Below are 26,557 nucleotides of genomic sequence, written 5' to 3' on the forward strand. Positions count from 1 at the left end.
AATATGAGTCAAATTTGGGGGTTCGATCGTTCTGTAGGAATTTAACCGCCTTTCATGCCATCTAAAAGACAGAGGGCATAAAAAAATCCCCAGTAAACCTCAAGAGGAATAAAAGCAGAGACAAATAAAGAAGAACTTGTTCCCCAAAAAATGGAGAGAGAGATCGAAACCTTGAGGTGATATGAGATATTCTCATTATCTCTCCAGAAAGGCAAGAGAAATCTGAAAATTCCACAAAATTTCCCGATCTTTTATCCTCCCATATCCCATCTAATCGATTTTTATTTTGTACACCCACTTGCTTCATATTAGCAGTTTTACTAGAAGGTAGTTCGATTATATCCTACATATGTATTGTTTTTTTTTTTTCCCTAGCCATCTAGTTCTTTGGCCATAGCTTATTGTCAAAGAGGGTTAGCAGATGCGTCATGAAAAGATAGTGTTATAATAGAGTGCATAGAGGGTAAAGATGGTAACAACCTCAACAGGATTAGTTTTAGAAATATCTACTTATATTTCCACAAGAAAGCAAAGCAAAATCATAAATGCCCTTACCCACGACTTTTGTATTTACTTTCGTGAAATTTGCTTTGTCACAAGATTACACTCCTGGTCATTTGGCAAACTTGTTACTCCTAGAATTTATCTACATTTTACTACTATATTGGGTGGTAATTACCTTTGAGTTAGTGATCCCATGAAAATTGAAAGGAGAGTTGTAAGTGGGTCCTATCTAAGATATTCAAAGTAAAAAAAAAAAAATTCACTAAAAAAATAATCCGATTAAAAACGTAAACTAACATTTCATATATATTAAAAATATTTAACAATTTCAATTCAGTTAGCAAAATGTTTTAAAGAGTGTTTTCGTTATTTACCATTTAAAACACGTTTTTCCATATGCTTTCGAAAGAACTGGGAAAAAGGCAAATGGCAAGCATTTTTGTTCTAAACGTGTTTAAAACATGTTTCCATTTTTTTGGCATTTTTTAAAACTTCAGACTTTTTGAACATAATGGCTATTTAACTAATGATATCTTTCTCTCACAAACTCCAATCAACCTGATTTTTTTTGTCAACATGAATATAACTTAAAGGTCTACATTTATCATGTATCACCTTCAACTAAAATTCAATGCATGGACCCCCAAATTGAGCTACAAACTGGTTCATTTGCTTAGAAGTATTTCTAAATGATGACTCCCAACTCCAACTAAATATGCATCACTTCGAAAGTGTGGTAACTATGCTGACAACAATGAACAAAATCATAGCCAAGCCCCATTGCTAAACATGACTTAGGACCTTTTTTTTTTTATTATTGCTTATTTATTTATTATGGTGTATGAATTTAAAATTGGTGTTAGATGATATTCAATGATATATCTTAGAACTTATAATGAGTCAGGGGATATATATGAATTAATGTTGGATGTTATAATTATTTTGAACATTAGATGTAGGTATTCATCTAATAATTCCTTAACTTATATGAATATACTGCTTTTTTTTTTTTTTTTTTTTAATCTATACATTTAAATCTAGGGGGAGGTTGATGAACTAGTTGATAGTCTCTACCCTTCTTAACAAATACAATGCGTGTTAAAGCTTTGAAGCCCACAGGCCAAAGAGGACAATATTGTGCTAAAGTTAATGGAGGATGGGGCGTTATAGATGGTATTAGAGCGGACCTTGACAGGGTGTAGGGCCACAGCGGAGATGTTGTGCCCTAAGGGAGGGAGAATGTGACACCCAAGAATATGATAATAAATGTACCGAACCTGCCTAGAAGATCATGAGGTGTCCCTACTAAGAATACGACAAGTACCAGTGGGTTTGGGAGATCAGTGAGAGTATGCAAACTTTAGTCTTACATCGCATAGGAGGAGGTTGGTGGGCTGGTTAATAACCTCTAGCCTCCTTAACATGGCACAATATGTTTTAAAGCTTTGAGGCCCATGGGCCAAATATGACAATATTATGCCAAAGATAATGGGATTGGGGCATTACAGGCTGAACTAGGGTTGTAAAATCCCAATCAATGTAATGCTTGGCCTAGCTATTGTTTAGCATTTAGACCCTTGACAAAACCTACTCCAAAGAAGCATGTAAAGGCGTAGGGATGCAAATGGATAGGCAAAAATTCATAATCAGAATCCGTATTCGAAAATTTGGTTTTTGAAAACTATCCATTCAAAAGTTAATCACATGAGGATATGGATATTTCAATTTCAAACTAGATATTATCTCATCTATTTAGGTCTGGTTCCAATTATAAAATTATGATTAATAATAATTTTATATATAATAAATTATAATATTTAAAATACCCTTATTATTTCACAACATATTAAAAGTAATAAAAAAATAATGAATTGAAAATACAATTCATGAGGATAAACTTTCTCATTTCTGATATGACATTTTAACATCGAACCTAGTGAGATAGTGGATATAGCCCTTCACCTTCTTTAGTCCAACATCGCTGAACACTGAGAAGGAGACTTACAACATCACTTTCTCCAAATTCACAACTTCACTTTTCAGTATCTACTAGGGATGTAAATGGATAGTAGAAAATGTGTCAATTCGTGATCATATCTATTTAGGAGAATCCATTAGAAAAATCAAGTATCCGAAAATTATTTGAATCTATTCAAAATTACTCGAATTCAGATAGGAATAGTACTATATTTGATTCGAATTCGATCTATTTACATTCCTAACACATCCTGAACCTCTATCCGTGTCTTGTGCCATTTTATGGATTGCCCATACTTGTACAGATCCATTGATGCTGCTTTCAATGGGATTAAAGATAAACAAGAAAAATGGAAAGGGATCCTAAGACTTATCTACAAGGTTAAAAGAAATCAAAGAACATAACTAAACCACAGAATAGTACATAAGGTCACTTCACTTCACTTCACTTCACATCACCAATACTCTCTTCTTACTCACCTGAAAACAAGTCCTTACAAACCTCTCCATAGAACCTACAAACCATACTAGTAAATACAGGACACTTCAAATCCTTCCAGCACTGGAGAAGCTCTTCTACGTCCATCAAATCCCTCACTTTCCCTTCCTCCACTATCATCTCCATCAAATAAGTCTCAAAGCTCCTACAAGCATCCTCCACATCATCTTCACCTGCAACTTCCTTTTTCCTAGCCCCATTGACTCGAACATAAGCCGGAGTAGTAGGGGATGGGAAGAGAAGCCGACCACGTTCAGGCTCTGTCACACTTCTCAGCTCCTCAAGCTGGTCCATCTCTTCTAAGTGAATCACCGATGGCCGGAATACCGGTCGGAATGCATCAGATATCCTCTTCCTTATATAGGCTTTCTTGGGTGTTCGAAAGATTCTTACCCAAATGGGTCTTTTCAATCTGAATCTAAAAGATGGTAGGACTAGGCATCTCGTCCTGCATGGCCATGGCTTTGAAAGCTTGCCTTTGAAGGCAAAAAAGGCTTTGAGCTTCATTTGTAAATGAAGCAATGGAGAGAAAGAGATGTGGTGGGGGTTTGTTAGAGATGAAGAGAAGGAGATAAAGACTATTTAGAGAGAGACTAGAGAGAGAAAATGGAGGTTGGTGATTAGGTACGTATAATGGTTGACTGCATTATGGGCTATCTTTTAAGAATTAAAAATAGGGTTTCTGAAGGAAGCATTGGATCATTGGTGATAGCTAGTGGGGTTCACGTCTGGTACTAACTGGGGAAGTGGGTGACCACGAAATGGACTTCCAATTTGAAGTTTTGGTCTGTCCGGGTTAGGTGCGAGTTTGTGACTTGGCAGTTTGCTGGCTTCTTGCTGGTGGGACTTTGGACCAGACCGCGGTTTGGTTCTTTTGGGTTGGAGTTCATCATACTCAGACAAACCCTAATAACTGGTCCAATGGTCTAATGGTCTGATTGGGAATTCTCAACCCGATTGCCCAATCCAACCGTCTCCCAAAATGCTGCTTTGGAATTGTATAAATAAATTTTTACCAAAAAAAGGGAGGGTGTTTCCTATCTGGTGGCGAAGGCTTTTTGGGTAGGTGAGAGTGTCATTTATCAGTTCAATCGATATGGGGGCAAAGCGGTTGTTTCATGGAGAGAGAGAGAGAGAGAGAGAGAGAGAGAGAGAGAGTACCGGATATTGTTATGCCTCTGACCATGGTTTGAGAACTTAGAATTGGGAATGTGATTGATCAAGGTTGATATCAATCGAGATTGGTTAGCAATATTAAAAGGGCATTTTTGGGGATCGTCATTGATTCGGCCTAGATGGTCTTAAAAATAATTATTTTTATATTGCAAAAATCTTTAAAAAAATATATAAAAATCATAATAGGACAAAAATATATGAAATTTAATATTTTTGGTGCATTAATGGACAAAATACAAACAAATAAATGTGTACAATATTTTGTAAATTAATCTTAATATATAGTTTATATCAAAATTCTTAATCTAATTTTACCTAACTAAATAATCATACCTATTTCTAATCGAATATTTATTTAAAAATTAAATAATATTAAAAAAAATGAAAATGAAAAAGAAAAAGAAACATGTTGACATACATCATGCAACATAGATAATGGGAATTCAATAAAGTTGTGAAAAAAGTAAATAAAAATTTTAATAATGTAATCTTCCATACATTCCCAGTTCCCACATATTCAAATTTCAAGAATGGAAAATGAAGAGTATATAATTATCATCAATTCCGACAAATGTAAGATATAAAAATTATCCTCGGCCTTGTCATCAACTGTTTTCTCACGCATCAACATCAGCTTGTATCCTGTAATATAATAACATATAGAGTAGGAAATAGTAATTACGAAACACTTTTTTTTTTTTTTGCTAACGATGGGTATCCATGCCTTCAACCTGATTAGTCCCGCGTATCCATACTGACCCCAAAATTGCATAGACCGGATCATGCTGGGATATAGTGTCTATTGACTTAATCAAATTGGACCTAAATGGTTGATGTTTATAATTAAACTTGACTTAGCTCTTTATGTAATCTGAATGGAACCTTACTTTGGTTCACTTGGCATGGTATGAGGACCAATTGAAAAATATGTCAGGTGATATTATTCAAAAGTGAAATAAGGCCATTTACAAGACGTGGTTGATTTCGTAGTTAACCACCAACTTTGTGTGGAGTGGTCCATTGGTTTGCACTTTGGTGGTCAATTGGTCCATTATCTACTGGTTATCGAGAACACCTTGAATATAATGGGTTTTGGTTCAACCGACCCGTTCATTAACCAGTGGAATTCAAAGAGGTGTTCTTCTAAGTGTATAGGTGGTTGACCAATATTTGAAAAATTAGATTCGTCAGAAATCATAATTTTTTTTTTATTTGATCTATAAATAAAGGAAAAACCTGGGTTTCAAAATGATTATGATACATAAATATTAAGGGAAGCTCTGCTAAAATATATCTTGATCATTTCAAGTGCCAATGAGCTTGAACTTGCAAATCATATGAGCTAATTAGAATAAAAGGTGTTGAAAAGAAAGAGATACAACTTGAATATCAAATCGGTCATTGAGCATGAGCTTCTAAGCAAGGGATCAAATTTGTGGTACACCCTTGCATATTCGCCTATTGAGAGGTAACTTTTGTTTTGACCTTCGAACCATTGTGTATCACCTTCTATGATTGTATTTTGACATGGAAGGTTTTTTCATCACTCTATTCGTCAGAGAAAATAAGCAAATGAAGAGTAATGGCATGTGTCCTAAAGAGGTTAAGAATGAACCATTGCACCTGCGAAAGAGAAAGAGAACCCTTTCATATATTTTCTCCAGAATGTCCAAAATCATGTTGGATTGCATGTCTGACATCCCCTTAGTCTTCTTCGTCTTCATTCGCATCATTTCTGTTAATCTTTTCCGTCAATTTTTTTTTCTCCAATCGCCCAAAACAGAATGAGATGGCTCCTCACGATTTTCATATGGAAAGGGAGAAAGAGGGAAAGAAAGGGGTTTTCACTTAAGATGAGGGTAGCTTAGGTATTAGGCAAATAGGGGGTATTTTGGGGATTATGAAAAAAATTAACTTCACTTAACAGCGAAAACTAATGGTTGGGGATGTTAGATAGCATCTTTTTCTTGTAAGGGAGGGTAATGATATTTTCACAAAGGTGGTGGGTCCAGTTGATATTCTGCCTTAGTTCAGGGGAGGGGAGTGAAGTTTACCCTTTCTTTTTTTCTTATACGTTGTTGAGTTTCAAAGTTTGAGAATGAGCGGGGTGAATAGTGTTCCCCCCCCCCTTCTCTCTCTCTCTCTCTCTCTCTCTCTCTCTCTCTCTCTCTCTCTCTCTCTCTCTCTCACACATCCAAATGGCAATATGTAATGATTGTCATGGTCAATCAAGGTCAATTGGAGCCAGTTCGGCCAAATCAAGGTTAATAAGGGCCAAGCTAGGTTGGACAGAGCTTGACAGGGTTAGGTCTGGGTTGGGCTTGCGTTAAGATATCCCTACTAGACCTAGGGTTGGGTTGGGTCTGGGCTGAGTCTAAAGACTTTAGGGTTGGGTTGGACTTGGATTGAGTTAATAAACCTTAGGATTGAACTGGGCCTGGACTGAGTTAAGAGACTTTAGAGTTGAGTTGGAGTTTTACAAAACCCATCCCATTAACACTTCTACTATGAGAGAGATGTTTTCTACGCAAAGGTGGTCTTACGAGTCATATTTTTCCCTTTGGTTGCCCATTGATAAAGTGTTGCCTTCCATTAGAGAATCTTTGTAGATTACATGGTAATCCTAATTTCAAAGTTTGAGAATGAGCGGGTGAATGGTGTTCGCCTCTCTCTCTCTCTCTCCTCATCATCCTATCCAAATGGCAATATATGAGGATTGTCATGGTCAATCAGGGCCAGGCTAGGCCAGCCCTGATCAAGGTCAATCAGGGCTAGTTTGCCCAAATCATGGTTAATAAGGACTAGGTTGGGTTGGACAAAGCTCGACAGGGTTAGGTTGCCGGACCTAGAGTTGGATTGAGCCTGGGTTGAGTCTAGAGACCTTAGGGTTGGGGTTGGAGTTAGGTTGAGTTAATAAAACTTAGGGTTGGATTGAATTAAGGTGTCAATGGGCCGGGTTGGGCTGGGATATCTCAGCCCAAGCCCAACCCTTGCAAGTTTAGCCCAATCCAACCCAGCCCTAACGAACCTTGATTGGGCTGAGTTTAACCCAATCCAGTCCAACTTAATTCTATCGATTACTTTGGTGCTTGATCTTGATGTATTGTACAGACCAAAGGCCAAAGTTTTCATATTTGTGTAAATTGTGGAAAACGAAAGACCTTTTTCTATAAGTACCCATTAACAATTATTAACATATTTATATGGTTACGTACTTAATAAACATGGTTTGGTTGGGTTGGGTTGAGACCTCAACCCAGACCCAACCCAACTCTGCCTCGGGCCTGAAAATCTCAACCCTAACCCACCCTATTTCAGCCCAAGCCCTGTTGGGGCTCAGGGAGGGCCAGGGCTGATTTGGGTTGACTGGGTTTTTTTGACACCCCTAATTTCATGTAAAGATGAGAAAGATAAATACAAAAAGGTTGGGGTGCCCTACATTGACAGCTTCCAAGAAAGAAAAAAAAGCCCTACCCAGACAGCTGAAAGAACCTCTTACCTTAAAATTTTTATTTCATTAATCAACAATTTATTTTTTTGGTTGGACCATGTTTCCATGGCTGCATAATTTTCAATCATATATTTCTCACCATTGTTGCCATTCTCTTACCCCATGGATTTCATCTAAGAAGGTTGTAAGCTTGCAAGTATCCTATACAACCCAGCTTTTTATTTACACTTCAGATCCTTCCGCTCAATGGGCACAACTAATAAATCAGAAGATCAGCTATACTTGTTGAAACGTCGACAATACCAATGTATTCGGTTTCTGCGGCCCATCGCCGGAGAATCTGCAATAGGCTTGCCGCTTTCCGGCGTGCTCTAACTGTTCCTGTCCCAATCAGCTCCCAAATTGCCTTATGAATCCTTGGTGTCACCGCCAATTGGGCCACAACCTCCTCCCCTCCCCTTCGGCAAACTGCAACAAGTGCGGCGGCGGCGCTCTCCTTTGCCCTCCCTGGGCCATCCCTTAACACCGTCGCTATCTTTTCAATAGCCCTATCCGTTGCCGCTAACGCCGCCGCTCCGCCCCTTTTAGCGACCGCCGCCATAATCGTAACTACTTCCTCCGGCCACTCATCTATTATTTCCACCGCCATTTCCGGCACCCCTCCCTCCAACAATCTTCCTATGCATTCTCTTTCTCCCGCCAACTTCAAAAGAGCAGCCAAAGCATCTTGCCTTGATGTTGTGGGTCCCACTCTTGCAAGCTCCACCAATCCTTTTACGACACGTCTCTTTCTTCCTAGCTTCTTCCTGTAAACGTGTACACAGGACAAGCTGAATATAGTGGCTGCAGCATTTCCTTTTGCCTCCCACGTGGTACCTGATCTCAGCACTCTAATGACGCCGTCAACAAATCCGTCAGTTTCCATAATCCTCGTTTTATTGGCTTCGAGGATAGAAAGGTTGAGTAACGTTGTAACGGCGTCAACTTGCAGCTCTTTATTATTTGAAACTAAGTAGTCCACGAGCAACGGAATCGCTCCTGACTCGGCTATACAAACTCGGCTTTCGGATTCAGTTTTCGCAAGATTCCGCAGCTCGTGAACGATCCGTTCCACCATCTCGGTTGACCGCGAAACACGGAGTTTGTTAACGAGAAAAGACGCCGTCATCCTCATTGCCTCCAACGCAGCTTTGCTAACAGTAACGCCGTCAGATTTATCAATCTCCACCGTTTCAAGTGGCAGTCTATTTTCACGGCACCACAACACGATCAAGTTCTTCAACGTACAATTTGGAATTAGGCCCTTGTGGGCCAGGACTTGACCAGTTTTGGGACACGTGTTGCGTCCAGAATTAATCCAGAGGCTGATAGAAGACCGATCATAGGTTTGTCCTGTGGCGACAACCACTGGATCACTCATCAATTCGAGGCTGATCGGACATAGAAAGTCAGTAGGTAGAGGGAAATGACAACCGTCGGATCTTGGTGATCTACTGCTTCTCTTCGGCGACGAAGCACCGTAGAGAACACACTTACCGTACCGAACGAGGCCCACCAATGCTCCCATCTGGCCCATCGATTTCTCTTCCCCCTGAATCTCATCTTCGAGCCGCTCTATTTCATCTCTGCAACTTTTCGAATCACAAAACCCTAATCTCTCAAATATACTCTCGAGCTTCGATTGCTTAGGAACGATTTCTCTCTCTATACGATCAATCATCTTCAACACCTCTCGCTTGAGATTCTCGGGGATTGGATCCATGAAAGCTTTGGCCTTGTAGCACTGGTTCTTGAGCAGAACGACGACATCCTTCACGTCCTCGCTTAAATCGAAATCTTTAAAAGGGAAAACGTCAAGCAGAGCCGCGATTTCAACTGTTAAATGATGAAAATTGTGGGAGACAGATTCGTGTTGCATTAAAAGCCAGATCTTGCTTCCATTAGAGCAGTCGTCGATTAAGGTTTTGGTTCTATGTAGAAGGAGATATAACTCTTTGGAACAGAGAAGTGTGGATTGAGAAAGAAAGGAGAGAGGAAGGTTGAGAATTTCTTCGAATATGATGGAGAGAAGCTTGGATTTTCGGATTATAGAAGAGGAATTACGTTTGAGAAGGAATTGCAGAGGTTTAAGAAGGGAGATTTCTCGGGAGAGAAAGAGAAGAGATTGAAGGAGTTTGGTGTCGGAGAAATTAGGGGATATGAAAGAGCTTGATGATGGTCGTCGCTCTCTTGGCGGGAAAGCTTGAGGAGTTATCGCCATGGGCGAATCAGAGAAAGCTTGAATTCAAGTTTAACTCCAATTCAGCTTCATCTACATGTATGGCACGGGAAAATAAAATATCAATTCGGGTCAATTCAATTACGCTAGAGAATAGAGATGGAGAGGGTAAGGGTAAGGTTCAAATGTTATAAAATAAATAAAATGATTAAGATACATAATAATAATGGAAGCAGGTTTTTATGGATGGCCTATCCATATGATAATTACGGACGGCGCACCTAGGTACAGATAATAATAATAATAATGTTTTTATAATAATATATAAATATAAATTAAGTTTTTCATTTTATTAAATTGCATTACAAGTGTTTTTTTTTTTTAGATAAAACAAAAGAAGTTTGACTACCTGAAATTTTGTAGAGAAAATAAGCCTAAAGGTTTCATACTCATTTGTTAAGTTTCACTTTCGTTAGAACAGTTCTTTGTGCATGAATCTAGTTCTTACATGACCTCTACATTGCCAAACACAAAGTGCGTTTTTTTTCATTTTTTTTTTTTCTTTTAAACTTCTTTATTACTTTGTTTTTCTTCAATAACATTTCTCTCAACTTTACTTAATTTACTAACAAGTGAAACAAAAGTTTAAAAATCAATGAGGGTGTATGACAATGCTTAGACCATCAAGAACGTTTATGAAAATTAAAAAGATAATATATTATTGAATTTAAACACGAAATTTAACAAGTGATCAATTCAAATAATTCTCTAAGTAACCACTAAGTCAAAATTTCCCTCATCACCCAATCCACATGGAATAGCTAGGTAGACTCTTTTTTTTTTGGGGGTGGGGGTGGGGGTGGGGGGTTGTGGTCACTTGGGGAGGGGGTAATGGTATAGATGACCTGTGAATACTCTATGAATGGGACATGCAAAAAGGGGTATATCTCCAAAGATGAGGTCAATTGTGTATTAATAGTTTCAGAGGTAGATCAGGTAGAAAAAAGTTTTTGAAAATATCTTAGAATTGATCGGAATATCAACCAAACTCGGCAAAAAAATCATCTGAAAACTTAATATGCATATATTGAGGTTAGTGACACCCGATTAACTTTGAATCAAATTGGCCAATTTAACTAAATCAATTTTGAATTGAATCGACCAATTTAACCGATTCCAATTTAAGTTTCAAAACCATATATGCATTTTTTTTTTTTTTTTTGGTAGAATTCAAAACATTTCATCCAACAAATGAAAATGGTTACCAAGAATAGAAATGAGGATGAGTGAATCTACATAATTGTGGGCAGGTAGTCGTGATAGAAACCTCTTCTCCGTAGTATTATTTGTTTCTCATATTAAATGGATGTCTTGTAGGGTGTGACTAACCACTACCTTGTACTATATACTCGATGGAGGGTATAGTGCGTATATTGTAAAGGAAAGTGGGGTTGTTGGCAAGTTAGTACATGTCACACATATTCTGTTTCTTAATATGTAAATCGTGCTTTGCAATACTAGTGACAAGCCTGCATCTCTCTCTCTCTCTCTCTCTCTCTCTCTCTCTCTCTCTCTCATTATTTCAATGTACATACATACAAATCATGGTTCAAGTTTTTGGCAGGTGGTAGAATAGATGAGGCCTAAATTTTTAGGTAGGTAGACATCAAGGCCGTTAGTTCATATGTTAAATTTCAATTCAAATAGAGTTCATCAAATGATGGGGAAGAGCTTCTAGTTGGAAGCTAGAAAATTGGGTTTATTGCAAGTCTAAGTAGGGTTGATAATTCAACCCTTGTACCCTCCTCCCCCTTGATATAATAGTAGTGTAGTATGGTAGTAATAAGTGTAGCCCAATAAACCCTTTTACTTGCCCATGTTGGGTTCTACTTTTACCCTTTGTGGTTACTTGTTTGCCCTTTGCAGGTTTGTAGCCTAAAAAAGAAGAAAAGGAAAAAGAGGAAGAGTTCATAAAGTGACAAAATAAAGCTTTGAAAATTTATGGACTACAATGCAAGGATGCATATCAATACATATGAAGGTTTTTAGTTAAACAACATTTTAAAATTTAACATGTGGCTAATCCAATACTAACTAATCCACAAAATTTTCACATTATCCCCACCACATGGCTAAAACAAAATTGGTGAGACACTTTTGTGACAAAAAAGATCCAGGTCTTGTTGGAATTGGGTGTCTTGTAATCTGTAATGGTCCACATAATTATAGTAAGCTTATATTGGTAATTGGGTCTATTACATATAGGGAATAAATTTGTAATCGTATGGGGATGTTTTGGTTCCCATATATTGTCTTTATGTAGAAAATCTCTGAATCTATCGAGTGGGGATGTAGGCATTCATACTGAACTACCTTTAATTCCTGCAATGTATGTGATTGTTTGTTTAATTTATTCCTCGTGATTTTGCATTAATCCCCAATATAATTGAGAAAATAGATAACCTAATTAAAAAAAAAATAATATGACAGTAGATAACTTAGGGGACGGGGTTTCTTGCACACTGATTCCAAGATCCAATTCCTTCACATCCTTAATAATTACCATGTGGGAGTTTGGCTGAAATTTTTGATATAACCATTTACGCATGGTTAAAAGTTCACGCTTTATCACTTTGTGTGCCCTCTCTCATGCTTTGCCAACCCAATCTCTCCTCCACTCAAGGCTCATTCGCGTCTCTCCCATGTGTCTTCTTTATTGGAATATGACAAATGAAGCATCTCTTCTTCGACTGCCCTTTTTCTCAATCCCTTCATATTGAGATTCTTCGAAAATCTTAGCATTCCTCTTAGGGCTCATTTGTCTCTCTCATCTTCTTCTTCTTATTTTTTTATTATTTATTTTATTTATTTTTTTATTTTTAGTATGAATGGGTTTGGGTTAAGCCATCTTTTTGTGACAAGTCAAGCTGCGACCTTACATGACTTGTAGGTAAAGTTGCTTTCCACGCCACTATCTATAACATTTAGTATGAAAGACATTTAAGGAGATGGGCAAATAAGTCTAGGACTCATCTACAAATTCGGAACACCATTTCCTAAAAAGGTTTTGGGGAAGCTTGGTCATGTCTTTATGTAGTCCCAAATACTTTCAGAAATAAGCTCATTGTTATAGGGTGGAGTCTTCCTCTTTCTTTCTTGGTTGTGCTCCTTCTTAAGGATTTTCTCTCCCTCTCAAGTGTTGCATGAACGTATCTATTTCTCTCTTCTTCTGCTTTGTCCTCCCTTTTCTTTTCTTTCCCCTATTGGGTGGTTTCCCTAAATTTTGAGATTCATTGAATATATTAATTATTTACAAAATAAAATTAAAATAAAATAAAAAATTTAGGCTATTCTGACATCCATTTGTGTCTTGACAATGTTTCAGAATAAGTTTAAAAAGTCTTGAAATTGAATTCAACATGAATTAAATAAGCATTCTTACAAAAATCAATTATGAAAACTAATATAAGGTGAATCATATGATTAAGAGAGGTTACCAAATTTGACATTTAGTTTATCAATGAAGTTTCAAATATATATCCAATAATCCACATATAAAATTAGTAGTTCATATGATTGAACTTGTATAACATGTAATAAACATTTTCCCAAAATTTTATTATAACTTTTTGTAGCAGTGATTTGGTGGGTCAACGATATACTAACTCCGGCTTAAGGGATTATTTCCAGCTGAAATATTCTAGGCACCTAATAGACATTATCTTCAAAACGGGGATTCAATAAGCCAACCAATAGTCAAATAAATTTCTGAAAAATAATTTGAAAGTAAATATACTGAAAACTTAATGTGCATAATATTCTTCAATGAATGGGCAGTCTGATCCACACTCACATTTATGAGCGTAGTCTAAATAACCTTTTATTTTTTATTTTGTTCAAACGGATATGTACGTATATCATGACGAAAGTGGTCAATGTCAATTTTAATTCGATTTGAATCAAAATTAGCTTAAATTGATCTGAAAAAACCCTAGAATTGAATTATTCGAGGAATATTCTAATGATTAAATTGGTAGTCACAGATTCCGATCAGAATCGGATGATTTCCAACGGAGACTTCTAGAAAAATTCTGGAAGCTTTCTAATAATTGAAGGCATCTTTATGTTTTTTGAAAGGAAAAAGGGCATTTGTATACGAATCTATATGATGATAATATCAGTTGATCAGTTTAAATATTTATAAACAGACCCACAACCACCACTCCAATAATTTGAGATCACAAAGCTTGGTCAAGCAGATAAGATCCACCCACCTACTGTTCCTAATGAACTGGGGATTGGGGAGCTCTAACCTTTTCAAATTCTATCATCTGCTACACATTTTTTCTTTTTTTTTTTCCCCCTTTTCTTTTCTGTGTATCTCTTTTGATATTAAGAAGAAGCTAATAGAACTAACAAATATGACCAGAAGCAGTTAGGAGATTCTCCAGAGAAGGCCTTAGTATGGGCTTACTAGATAGATGTAGGTTATCAACCTGGCCAGTATTTTATATTTCATAAAAGTAATACATATTATGTAGGTCCTGATTGCTGTCCCCAGATTTGCTTAAGAAAAATTATTCATAAAGAATTTACAAAACAAAAATTTCATTGCATTAGAAAGACCCAACAAACATTGTCCTCTTATGCCATTCTTGATATTTGTAAAATTTAATTTTTTTTTGTTGAAGAAATAAACCCAAGGTCTCTTACTCATACGCTAATTTTCAGTTTATGTCAAGTAGTAAAATAATACACTGAAAAATCTATAACTATCATAGGATGCATTAATTTTGTGGGGTATCTGTACACGTATGGGTACTTAAGAGAGTAATTGATAGAATTTAAATTTATATTTGTCATGTGATCAATTCAAACTATTGTCTAGGTATTCTCTAGTTGGAATCATCAGATAATTGTTTATATGGTAAAAAATAAATGTGTAAACCACAAAATTTTCTCAAATCTACAAATTTTTCTTGCATTTTTTTGGAAAAGTAAAGCTTTGTTAGATTAAAAAAAAAAAAAAAAAAAAAAAAAAACTAGGGCACAAGACTCTCGATATTGCAACGTTTGGAAGAGACAAATATACACTCTTACCCTTTGCTTCGCAAAAGAGACTATTTCCAAAATTTAAACTTGTGATCAACATGTTATAATAATGTAACTTAACTGGAGGTAGGACCTAGATATACCTCCCAAAAGCCTTATGATGTCAAATAGATGGGGCTAAACTGGCTATTGTATTTTGGTTAACTTGTAAGCATAAAAACTTGGCAATATGGTGCTATACCCAAAATGACATATCACAACAACAAACTACCTCTTTATCCTAGGCTTTAAAAAAATCTCAATGACAAGGTAGGTATGGGCTGAGATTTTGAAGCTCAAGGCTAGTCAGGCATAGGCTAAGGCATTGGGCTGAGCCTAACCCCACCCAACCCTATAATATATACTACTTGTATTCGTAATTTATATACTATCAGTCTATTGACACACTTGCAAATTCTTTTTAGTTAATATGATTTGACACTTATATATTTTGAGGGAGAAAGAACTCTACTCATCTTTGAGGCTACTGTGATGCCATAGGCCAATGGAGGGCACATGGTAGAATCGACCACTTAAAAGACCACCCTATCCCTACATAGTAGATGTTTCTAGTCATATGTGCCCTCCCATTGACCCGCACGCCACGTGGGGATGGGCATGGTTTCTTTGCCCATATTTTTAATTTACCAACATGGTCACACTATTTTTTTTTTTTTCAATACAAAAGCAATAGTCAGACTCATACTATATATTATTATATTTTAGTTCACCAATACGTCATACCAATGTCAATCAGGGTCAATTTGGGATGTGCTGGGTTTGGGCCTAAGCTGAGTTATCCCAGGTTTTGCCCTTGGTCAGAATTAAGAGACCTTAGGGCTGGGTGGGTATTAAAAACCCGGCCCATTGATAACAACCATGTCACGCGATATATGACATCATAGCCCGAATTGGCGGGAAGACGCGGAGCTCCAATATTTTGGCGGGAAACAGTTGTATCCGGGCGCGGGAAATCCCTAGTTCATGGTACAAGACACCTCCCTCTCTCTCTCCTCCCGTTTGCTATTCAGATTCACAGTGAGAGAGAGAGAGAGAGAGAGAGAGAGAGAGAGAGAGACATTGAGAATGGTAGGTCTACCTTTCGATTGTGTGGCGAATCCTCTCGGAGCAGTGAGGCTGACCTTCGAGAAGGCGGTGTCATCAGGTTCCGATCCAGAGATCTTCAATGGCAAGGACTGGGGCGCCATTGATCTCTTTCGTGAGTTTCTATTCGATAAAGACGGTCTTTCTCAGGTAAACTTCCTCTCTTTTTTGCTTCTCATTCCTCCCGATACGAAATCTTCGTCTTTCTAATCTATCTCTTTCGTTCCCATTGATTATGGAAGCCCTGTTTGAAACCATAAAATTCCTTTTCCCGCAAAATCAAATATTGGAAATCTGAAACCATATACTGTGTATTTAAGCTTCATCTTATAGTAATTCATTAGAATGAAGTATTTGCTGAAGCCCAGATTTTGTGCAAATTCATGCGTACTGGAGATGTCTTGTTTTGTGTTTATTTGATGAAAGACTCATTGGATGTTACTTTCATGCAGGTTCCAATACTTGATCATTCCAGTATCAGGTGGCTTCCACCCAATTCTCTTGTCCGGTTTAGAGGAATGGTACAGGACATGCTTGGCAACGAGCTTTATGTTGGTGTGTTCAAGGTATTTCATTTATTAAGGCCCAGCGACACCATCTTTCAGTTTTAAGTAACTAAACTTGGGCTGAAAAAGAGATGCTTTGGGTGGTGATGGTGAATGGACTTTGCAGGATAGCACCACTTGGAGGACTAACAAGTTCATGGATGTAGCTTCATCTTCTATGGATTCCTCACCTCAAATGAAAATATGGGAACGGCGGGTGCTATACTGTGTTCCAGTAAGCTGTTATGGTTTTCAAGTCTCCTAACTAATTGGATTTAAACTTTGTGGTAGTGATGAGCATCAGAAACTATTCTCTTGCCCAAACAATATGAGTTCAAATTGCTCATCATATACTTCAATTCCATATTTCTCATTTAATGTTTTCTAATGAAGGTTCCAGGGCAAGCTTCATGGATTGAATCATCTACTGAAGCTGCAATAAGCAGATGTCATAATTCAACATTCCAACATGGAGAAAAACGCCTAAGAGAGGATGATGCAGCCATTGATCACATGGATACTAATGTAATTATGTAACCCAGCAGTTCTTTCTTAAATTTATCATAATTTTCTTCTGGGTCTATATACTGGGACTGCATCCAGTGGTCAAGGTAGAATTTTTAGTTCTTCCTCATGAGCTGTATGCTTGATCTTTAGACAACTCTGCAAGGTACCATCTCATTTGAGTTTGAGGCTAAAACCATCCAAATAAAATGATATTTTCTATTGAATCAAGGAAGGCTTTCTAGACTATCTGCTTTACTTTGTGAAATCTTCAAAAGAATTCTTTAAACAACTGCCTACCTTAGTTGATGAGGTTGTGGTGCGATAAGCTCACGCTCACCAGGAGGTCTTGATTGGATTGCCTTCTCCCATCCCCCTCTATAGTGTACCCATCTAAAGTAATTCTTTAGTTTAGATTTTTTTTTTCTTTTGGTAATCGAATTGGTTTGCTTTTAGCATGAGACCCTCATTAATGATTTGAAGCTCCTTTGTGGATGTGCTCCAAAAAGATGGTGTCATGTGAGAGGAGTTCCATCTCGTCTTGCTTTATTTGTCCAAGCATAACATAATATGTTAATCTTACTGACTTTTTGTATTTAATAACAGGTTTTGGAATATGGGTTGAAGGGTTCACCTCCATCAGCCAAAAAGATGGTAAATATAAATGTTCTACATATAATGATTTTCTGAAATTTCAGAATTCAAGGTTATATTCTCCTTTGGTCATACAATGATTTTCTCCTTTTTGGATGTATACTATTGTCAAAAATCTGCTCAATGCCCTGTACTTTGTCAATGTCATTAGTTTTTAATGTATAGTTGCATTTATTTCTGCGAGGAACTTTTCATAAGTTGCTTCCTTCATTGAGAAACATCTGTTGTCCAGCGTGAAGGTGAGTTCCCTTGCCAATCTTCCAAACCAGAAGAACCGCCAAGTGAAGAAACCTCCCGCTTGTTACACATGATGCCGGATTTTGACAAAAATTCTCTTCCGTGTATAGTAAAGGTAAATTTTGTGACCTTTTCTTCCATCAATTGCAACAAGTTCTACCTACAGTTAACTATGCTCAATTAGAACATGGTTCGGGATCTTAGAAGCCCATCGCCCCTAACCTTTCACCTTATTTTCTTTTCTTTTTCTTTTGGCCGTTGAGCTGTATCATGCAGGTATATGATACACCAGAGTCTGATTTAAAGCTGAATGACATCTTTGAGTTTATTGGTGTCTTCACATATGATCCGGAGCTTACGATTCACAAGGATGATTCAGATGAGTTCTTGGGTGACTTTTGTGAAGATGCATTAGCCGATTTGCCTCCTAATAAGGTATTTTACACAATTTCCACTTCCAATAATTGTTCCAAGGAAATCATGTGATCTTTATTTTCCATAATATCTAAATAAGAACTGTTTCTGTCTGTTACGTTCAAGAAGTTGACATTTTAAAACTGAATTCTGGTTCCATAAAATATCTTTCACCAGTTTTTGTTTCATTCATTCCTATCGATTGATCCTATTTCATTGGAAAGTTTTAGTAGACTTGTGGACTTTCATGAGAATCTCTACCTTTGGACTGTCTTTGCTTCTTGTAACTTCTAATTGAATTGTACATGTTCAGACTGATGTAAGCCTTGTAAATCCAAAAGAAAATAATAAACATGCAGAAAAGTTAGCTTATTATAACTTAACATACATCGTTTGAGCAAGTTAAAGCCTTGTAATTCAAAACTGTTTCTGCAGGTACCACGCCTCCATTGTCTTGTACATCGAAAACTTGGAGTTCAAGACTTTCTTCACTGCTCCCACATCATTGAGGTGGTTAAATTATGTTCACCTTCTAATCATATATACTTATTGTCCTTTTTAAAGATTTTTATTTCAGATATATTACATACTCAATCTGTTTCCTTGTCTTCCCTCCTTCAATCTGCATTATAATTGTTTTAACTTGTTCATCTTCATTTATACGACTGAGAAAGTGCAATTTGAGTTTGCAGCCAATGCCCAATATTATTAGAGGGATAAGAGAAACTCTACTAGGACATCTTACGTCAGTTCTTGGCAACGATGGTGTAGCTGCTCATTACATGTTGTTGCATCTTCTCTCTAAGGTAATGGTTATCCCTTAACTGGTCATGTTTCTGAGCATTGTGATATGTCCTAACATGAAGCACTCAAATTCGTCTTCTTGTTTTCACTGTAGTCATTGCTCTCTCTCTCTCTCTCTCATGTGGTGGTTAAGAGAAATGGGTTTTGGTTGAGCAGGTGCATACTCGAGTTGACACAATTGCAGTGGGAAAGCTATCATTAAACCTCACTGGTTTTACGAAAGAAGTCATATCTGTTTTCGGCAATCAGCTTAACCTTGCTATCCAGAGTCTCCTACCTTTTACACGATATATGCCTCTAACCTTGGAGTATCTTAACGCTGCTTCACTGGCCCCAACAAAAGATTATCAGAAAAACAGGCAATTAGTTTCATACCTATGCAATGAGTTTGCTTTTCTCAGGGGAATAAATGTTAACGAGTCTTACTATATTAAATGATGGATCATGGTCTTTGATACATGCAATCAAAGCCTGGTAGACTTATTCTTCCCTTGTTTTAATTTTTTTGTTTTCATTTGAGTACAGGTTGGTTACGGGAGTTTTGCAGCTAGCTGAAGGTACCCATTTAACCATTGATGAGACTCAATTGAAAGCAGGGACCCTTAACTCTACTGGGGTTGAGAATGTGAGATTACTCAAGTATCTGATGGAGTGGCAAAAGGTAATTTGAACATATTTGTTTTGTTTGTCATGATTCATATGTTCTAAATGAAGAGAGAGGGGTACATTCTCTACAAATAAATTAACTTTCATGACTGGGAATGAGGTTTTCAAATCCCTCCCCCACCCCAACCCAAAAAAAAAAGAAGAGAGAGGAGATATGGTTGGTGTGAAATATTGGGAAATACCTTTTGATTTCATGACCTGCCAGACCCTGTGGACTCCTCACAGTAACTATATAAATATGTTTGTTACAGGTCGAATATGATTTTGAATACTACAAAGTGGAGATGATGGCTGATGTCCAATTACTTGTCTTCTCTGAGGGAAAATCAAACATCTTGCCTGCTGATTTAGTCCTACCATTCCGGCCTTCTGCTGTTGGATTATCTGAGAGTAGGGATGCAGAAGCACTGCCAGTTTGGAGGTGGTACTTGAGTACTGTAAGATCATTTTCACATACTATTGAGCCAGAAATTCAGAAGGTGTGGTTTTGTTTACTGTACCTTTAAATCAGGAGTCTTTTAGAACATGCCCTTCGAAATGTGAAATCCGTGCCTTGGGTTAGGGACATGCAAGGAGATCAAACATTAGCAATTTGATCACCACATGCAAGAATATACAATGTGTTTCCTTGGTATTAATTGTAGTTTATAGTTGTGGTAAGGGAATCCTTTCCATGCTTGTCATTCTATTGCTACGTTTGCTGATGTTGACATCCTTGGGCTTAATGAATACTCTATTCTTCGAGCCAACATATTTTCCTGCCTGACAATTTCTGACTATCTGTTTAGTAATTCCTAAACCGTAAATGGGATTTATAGGGAAGCAAGTATGTAATCTTCTGAGATCTCCAAGGAGGGACCAATTCATTATGGGTTCAACATTTTTACAATCTTGTCAATAAATCGGGTCTGATGGACATGCATATCCAACAGTTGGTACAAGTCTCAGTCATAGGAAAATCAGGTGTCTGGTGTACCTATACAACATGAGATCTTCTAACATTCACTTCTAAATCTGCAATGCTCAAATTTTAAATTTTCTATGGTTCTCCAAGTTTATAAATGTCTATGTATGGGTAAAATAAGCTCTGAGAGCATTCACTTCACAGAACTGATTATTTGTCATCCTATAATGCTTGAAAAGCCAATGGTGGTGAGCGAGTAGCTTTTCATGCCAGAGATAAATAACTTGGATCTTTTTATGATATGTTTGCAGACGGTAGAAAATGACCTGGTTGCAGCCAGGCAAGCAGACCGGAGCTTAGGGAGTCATGATTTTAGCAGGTGGGTGGTGGACATCATTTAATAGTGTTCTTTTCCTTTTTCCCCATGTTATTGGCCATATACAGAAATGCCTCCTTGTTTGATTCAAACTATGGGATTGTGCTTGCAGGTTGCTGACAATGGCCCGATTAATGTCAGTCAGCTTTGGTGAAACATTTCTGTCATTGGAGCATTGGAAAATGGTGAAGGAATTGGAGAGGCTGAGGCAGGAGAGGCTTAAGGAGCTTAGGGAGTCATGATGTTTGCTGCCTTGAGGGTTTAAAAAAAACGGCTACAGTGTTATCACTAATCTGTGGAGAAATAGAATCTCATATTGTCCATGGGGAATGCCAGTTGATAAGACAAAAGATGACTGGAAGGCCAATCTGTCATTTTCAAGCAAATGAGGGCATACACTGATCATCTGTGCTCATTGATATAGATATCCATTGTGGTCATGTATGGCATGTGGTATGAGTTCCAGAGACTCTGCAGTGTTGCATGAGCATCAGCATTCCAATTTTGTTTTTTGGATGACCAAAGAAAGAATTAGTATTAAATATGAACAGACACCATGACCAGTCCATAAATGGTTAAAGCTTCCATAAAAGCTAGACTACGCAATACAGTATCTCTTATTTTATCCTCTGCCTCTGGTTGTCTCGCGATACCTTCTACAGCTTGGCCCATAGCAGTACCTTGACCAACTCAAGTTTCAATAGAAGCAAGCCCTACGCCGAGTTATTTACATACATAAAGGATGATCCCTCAAGGACGAGCTTTGTTCCCCAGGCCTTTCAAAGAGAAATGCATTTTGCAAAGACTCTTCGATAGAGAGCTATTTGCAAAGAGTGCAATACAAGAGATTGGGTGGATGAACATGGAAGAAAATCTTGTCTAAGCCCCAATGGACAAGCAACCCATACTCTCTTAGATCAATTACACTCAATGTAAAGATGTCAAATAGATTCAGAGTGAAGCACAAAAGGCACAAGAGTCCTTAAGAGAGCTATTTTTCAAAGAGTATTCTTAACAGGAATACCATTGTGAAGAATCTAAGAACATCTTGAATCAATGGTGAAGATGTAGTTTCTAAAGTAAATTTCACCATTTAGGAGGAAGCCTGTCCTAACCACTCTTGTACAATAAATCAGTATTGGAAGAGCACGAAGCATAAAAGAATTTAGTAGCTAATCTGGTAGAAAAACACTCCTCCTTTGATAAAGAGCACCTCCACCGATCATCTTCAACTGAGAGGGCCAAATTAACAATCACATTAAAATATATTACGTAAGAGAGTATTTAATAAATTAACATTCCAAGCATTTTTAAAGACAAAGTCATCCACCCAATAGAAAGATTTATAATCAATTTAAAGAGGAAGACATGAGTTAGGGAGAGAAAAAGTTAAGAGATCAACCCAAAGACAAGAATTATTTTCATTCCCAATCTGAAATACATCATTTTCCATAAAATATGAAGGGTTTCATGACCAAGAACCCTTCTTCACTAAAACTTTTTGGTAAAAATTGATCGATGAGGAAAATATTTAGCTTTTGAAACCTGTGGCCAAAGAGCATTACTATTTGATATCAATCTCCAGCCCATTTTAATAACAAAGTCTTGTTTTAAGTAATGCATCATGTAATCCTAAACCCTTTAATTTCTTTGGTGAGAAGATTTTATCCCATGCAATGAGATGTAATTTTTAGGGATACCAATATCTCAATTTCAAAAACATAAACTAATAGAGTCAAGCTTCTTACAAATCCTGAGATTTAAAGGGAAGCAAATCTTGAGATTTAAAGCGAAATCGAAGCAAGGCATACTATAGTTAGGAATAGAAGATAAAACCAATTGGGTAAGAACAACCAACAAAAGAAAGGAGGTTCGTTTTCCAACAAGAAAGCCTTTTCCACCTGCTTGACAATGGATTTGAATCCTGATTTGGGATGAAATAGATTAGTAACTAAGTAAAGAAAACCACAAGACATCTCTTTGATACCTGAAAGCAAGGATTTAGGGGACAGTATTGGTCTATGCTGATATCGATCTGGATCGGTGGGTATCGGTCTATTTTACCCCTGATTTTTATAAAAATACTATTCTTTTTACTAATTTATCCCTGAAACGATCCATTGATATCGGATTGAGGATTGATCTCAGCTGATACTGATCCGAAATGGCCGATCCCGACTGATAATTGAAACCATGCCTGAAAGGACAGAAAGACAAATTTTCTCATCATTGGGAACATCCTTAATGAAATGAACTCCACTTTTTTCCATCAGAATTCCATTTAGGTGTGCAATAGATTGGGTGGTGTTTAAGGTCATGCAAGTTTTGTGCCATTGCTTGGATCACGTAGTTTGCTTCAAATGCTTTATTAAATAATCAAACATCGAGATAAGGACGTATTCAGTGCACAAAGCTCCTGCAACTGTGATGTTTGGATGGATCATAATATTCGCAACTTTACTCGAACCCACAACCTCTAAATCGTAGTGCAACAACATTATCTGGATAATGCGTATTAAATTGGTGTAATAACACAACTAATAATCTCCTGATCCCATGTAAATCAGGATTCCACAATAATTTGGATTTTAAGGAAAAGCACTAATAGACTTGAATACTAAACAAAAAGGGCTTTTGGGAGGTGTTCAAGTGAAAAAGAAGGCACGCTTTGCTATGTTGGCAAAAATAGTTTTCCCCAAATGTGAATGCCAACTATGCTACCATGTTGCAGCTATTTTGGGCAATTCACTGTGTTACTCGTCTCTTCTTTGACATTGGCTGGGCTTGGGCTAGCCAGCAATATCAGACCAGCCCAGTTTTAGGAGAAATAACCCTTTCACACATGTGTACAAGTTAACGAAGATCCACAAGAAAATCCAATGCTATGCAAAATAATAACCTCTGTCCTTTCTTTTAATAAGGATGTAACTGGATGGGCTATTGCTATATTCTGCGATCAAGAGTGCTTACTCTTTGTGCTCACTATTTGATGACAGGAGAGGTCGTTGAAGCGGCCGCGACGGGGACTTTATTTGGGTTAGAGGAAGCTCACAAGAACGGGTGGGAGGTCCGGAAAATATGGAGTGATGTACATGGTCTAAACACTCTCATGCAACCTAACAATTTTTTGACTTGACCCTGGTTCACTATGGCTCGTAGGCTAGAGCTTCACCATTTTTTGACTAATATTCCTTTATTTTTGTAAGGGCTACTGATTATCCTATGTCTGTTCTTAAGGTTATTGCGGGAAATGCTATTACGTCACTTGATATGTTTAGTCCTAGTTGTGCAGTTTCTGATACTGATAGTTTATTGTAATATGGGATTTTTTTTCCCCTTCGAAAAAAAACCACAAAGCCACACATTAATTTTAACGTGGAAAATTTTTTCAAGACGAAAGGGGTTAAACCACCGGACGGTTTAGGTAAAACTTCTACTATAATAAATAATGGAGTTACAAGATCTCTTTCCTTTTTTTTTTTCTAACGATGGGTGACTAGTCCTACAGGCTCATACTGACCCCACAACCTCATGGATTGGGTCATACTGGGGTTGAATGAGAACCATTCAACTTTCACTGAAAGCAGTGAAGAGTACTAAACCCCCCGTGTGAGTGGCCCAAGGTGTACCTAGTGACAGTTGAACTTAGGACTTCTTCCCCAAATAATATAGGAACTACCAAAACATCAAGAGATAAATATCCTCTGGAGTTAAGAGATAAAATATGGAAAAATCAGTACCTTCCCTTCTTTTTCTTCCCTTGATAGAGAATGTTGTCACTTGTAATCCAATATGGAGAGAGAGAGAGAGAGAGAGAGGAGGATCCCAAAACCTAGTTCATACTTCTGGGTTGACAAATGGACCAGTCGGCTTAAGGACCTAAATGCATGGTTTCAAGTATCGGTATTGTATTGGCTGTATCAGTCGTATCGTATGGGTATTGGTTGAGATCGATCTTCAATCCTTAACCGATCTAGATCGATTACCTGTATCATTTCAGAGGTAAAAAAAAAAAAAAAACGCATTTTTTTCTGAAAAACAAGGGGGCAAAAGTGACCGATATGGACTGATCCTTTCCAATCAGATCAGTGTTGACAGAGACCGATAGAATTAAATCCATGCCTAAATGGTTCCACCAAATCAAGATTTTCAGTGAAATTTATGAGTTAATAGCTTGCCAGTTTTTCAGTTCAAATTTTGACGATATATTCTTGAACGACTATCTCTGAATCATTGGGTTTTGTTCAAATCTATAATCTCCCTCTTACTCTCTGGAGCAGGATTTCATCTATTCCTTTTTCTTTAATGTTTTCAAAGAATTCGTCTCTTCCAAACTTTTTTTTCTACATAAGATAGTCCAATGATTTAGTTATGGCCGATATTGATACCGATATCAATAATGGTATCTGACTCTTCTATCCTTGCTTTTTTTTTTTTTTTAAAGAAAGTACATTTCTTTTACTGTTTAACCCTTAAAATGTTATGGGCAATCGATTTGGATCGATCAAATATTAGTATCTTGATACGATAAGGCTTGTAAACGTTAAGAGAAGAACAAAAGGAAAATAACATAAGCATCTAACGAGGTTCGGTCCTCGTTAGAAGCCTACTCCTCGGAGGAAAACTCTCAATTCTTCTTACTTCTTAAATAGATGGAAAACACACAAACTACCATACAAGGATAATATACAAAAGGAATGAAATCAGCCAAATCGGCCATAATATGGAACAATTCTCTTCATAAGAATAGAAGATTGAGCCTTATCTGCCAGTAGATCCTTATCATACCAACACAGATCCTACTCAGTTAATCCTTATCACGCCAATACTCCCCCTCAAGTTGGAGCGAAGATTTCGTCAGAGGTCAACTTGTTCAGTAAATGTTGAAAGGGACCTTTGGACAACACCTTGGTGCGAAGATCAGCAAGTTGATCTTCACTGTGAATGTATGGAGTTTCAATGGTTTTATCTTGAAGCTTTTCTTGTACAAAATGGCAGTCCACCTCTATGTGCTTCGCTCTTTCATAGAACACGGGATTGGATGCAATGTGAGTGGCTGCTTGGTTGTCACAGAACAACTTTGTAGGGTTGATATACTCGCATCCCAATTCTTGCAGTAATGATCGTAACCACACTATCTCACTAGTAGCACATGCCATGACAAGATATTCAGCTTCGACACTTGAGCGAGCTACAACATTTTATTTCTTAATCTTTCAGGTGACAATATTCCCACCAACAAAGATACAGAATCTTGTAGTTTATTTCCTATCCACAAGACTTCCAGCCCAATTGGAATCGGTATATCCAATGATTTCTGTATGGCTATTTTTCCTCATTAAAATTCCTCTACCTGAGGAAGATTTCAAATATCGCAATACGGTCAACAAGCTCCATGTGCCCTTGGTAGGGGCGTGCATAAACTGACTAACG

The 26,557-nt window shown here is 37.4% G+C and overlaps 3 protein-coding genes across 3 annotated transcripts; 1 reads left to right on the forward strand and 2 right to left on the reverse strand.

The window, feature by feature from the left end:
- Nucleotides 1-2,671: 2,671 nt before the first annotated feature.
- On the reverse strand, nucleotides 2,672-3,510 carry LOC122061296 (transcription repressor OFP17-like). The gene has a single exon (XM_042624521.1). The coding sequence runs from the start codon at nucleotides 3,485-3,487 to the stop codon at nucleotides 2,954-2,956; it is 534 nt and encodes a 177-aa protein (XP_042480455.1). The 5' UTR covers nucleotides 3,488-3,510; the 3' UTR covers nucleotides 2,672-2,953.
- Nucleotides 3,511-7,651: 4,141 nt separating this feature from the next.
- LOC122061295 (U-box domain-containing protein 16-like) lies at nucleotides 7,652-9,997 on the reverse strand. The gene has a single exon (XM_042624520.1). It carries the CDS (start codon nucleotides 9,865-9,867, stop codon nucleotides 7,864-7,866), a length of 2,004 nt encoding a protein of 667 aa, XP_042480454.1. The 5' UTR covers nucleotides 9,868-9,997; the 3' UTR covers nucleotides 7,652-7,863.
- A 5,940-nt stretch (nucleotides 9,998-15,937) lies between these two features.
- On the forward strand, nucleotides 15,938-21,749 carry LOC122060435 (mini-chromosome maintenance complex-binding protein). Its single transcript, XM_042623525.1, has 14 exons — nucleotides 15,938-16,170; nucleotides 16,473-16,586; nucleotides 16,693-16,800; nucleotides 16,959-17,090; nucleotides 17,676-17,723; nucleotides 17,956-18,075; nucleotides 18,237-18,395; nucleotides 18,810-18,884; nucleotides 19,067-19,180; nucleotides 19,335-19,537; nucleotides 19,704-19,839; nucleotides 20,096-20,323; nucleotides 21,060-21,127; nucleotides 21,237-21,749. Exons 1-14 carry the CDS (start codon nucleotides 16,003-16,005, stop codon nucleotides 21,364-21,366), a joined length of 1,803 nt encoding a protein of 600 aa, XP_042479459.1. The 5' UTR covers nucleotides 15,938-16,002; the 3' UTR covers nucleotides 21,367-21,749.
- The last annotated feature ends 4,808 nt before the right edge of the window (nucleotides 21,750-26,557 follow it).

This window comes from Macadamia integrifolia, chromosome 14 (genome assembly GCF_013358625.1).
Source record: "Macadamia integrifolia cultivar HAES 741 chromosome 14, SCU_Mint_v3, whole genome shotgun sequence".
In the NCBI taxonomy this organism is placed as follows: Eukaryota; Viridiplantae; Streptophyta; class Magnoliopsida; order Proteales; family Proteaceae; genus Macadamia; species Macadamia integrifolia.

Bases quoted from the DNA above. Each gene is read 5' to 3' on its own strand.
- LOC122061295 (XM_042624520.1), bottom strand. From the start codon at position 9,867: ATGGCGATAACTCCTCAAGCTTTCCCGCCAAGAGAGCGACGACCATCA.
- LOC122061296 (XM_042624521.1), bottom strand. From the start codon at position 3,487: ATGAAGCTCAAAGCCTTTTTTGCCTTCAAAGGCAAGCTTTCAAAGCCA.
- LOC122060435 (XM_042623525.1), top strand. From the start codon at position 16,003: ATGGTAGGTCTACCTTTCGATTGTGTGGCGAATCCTCTCGGAGCAGTG. The intron at 19,538-19,703 runs GCAATTAGTTTC...ATTTGAGTACAG, and splicing joins AAAGATTATCAGAAAAACAG to GTTGGTTACGGGAGTTTTGC. The intron at 20,324-21,059 runs GTGTGGTTTTGT...ATATGTTTGCAG, and splicing joins TTGAGCCAGAAATTCAGAAG to ACGGTAGAAAATGACCTGGT.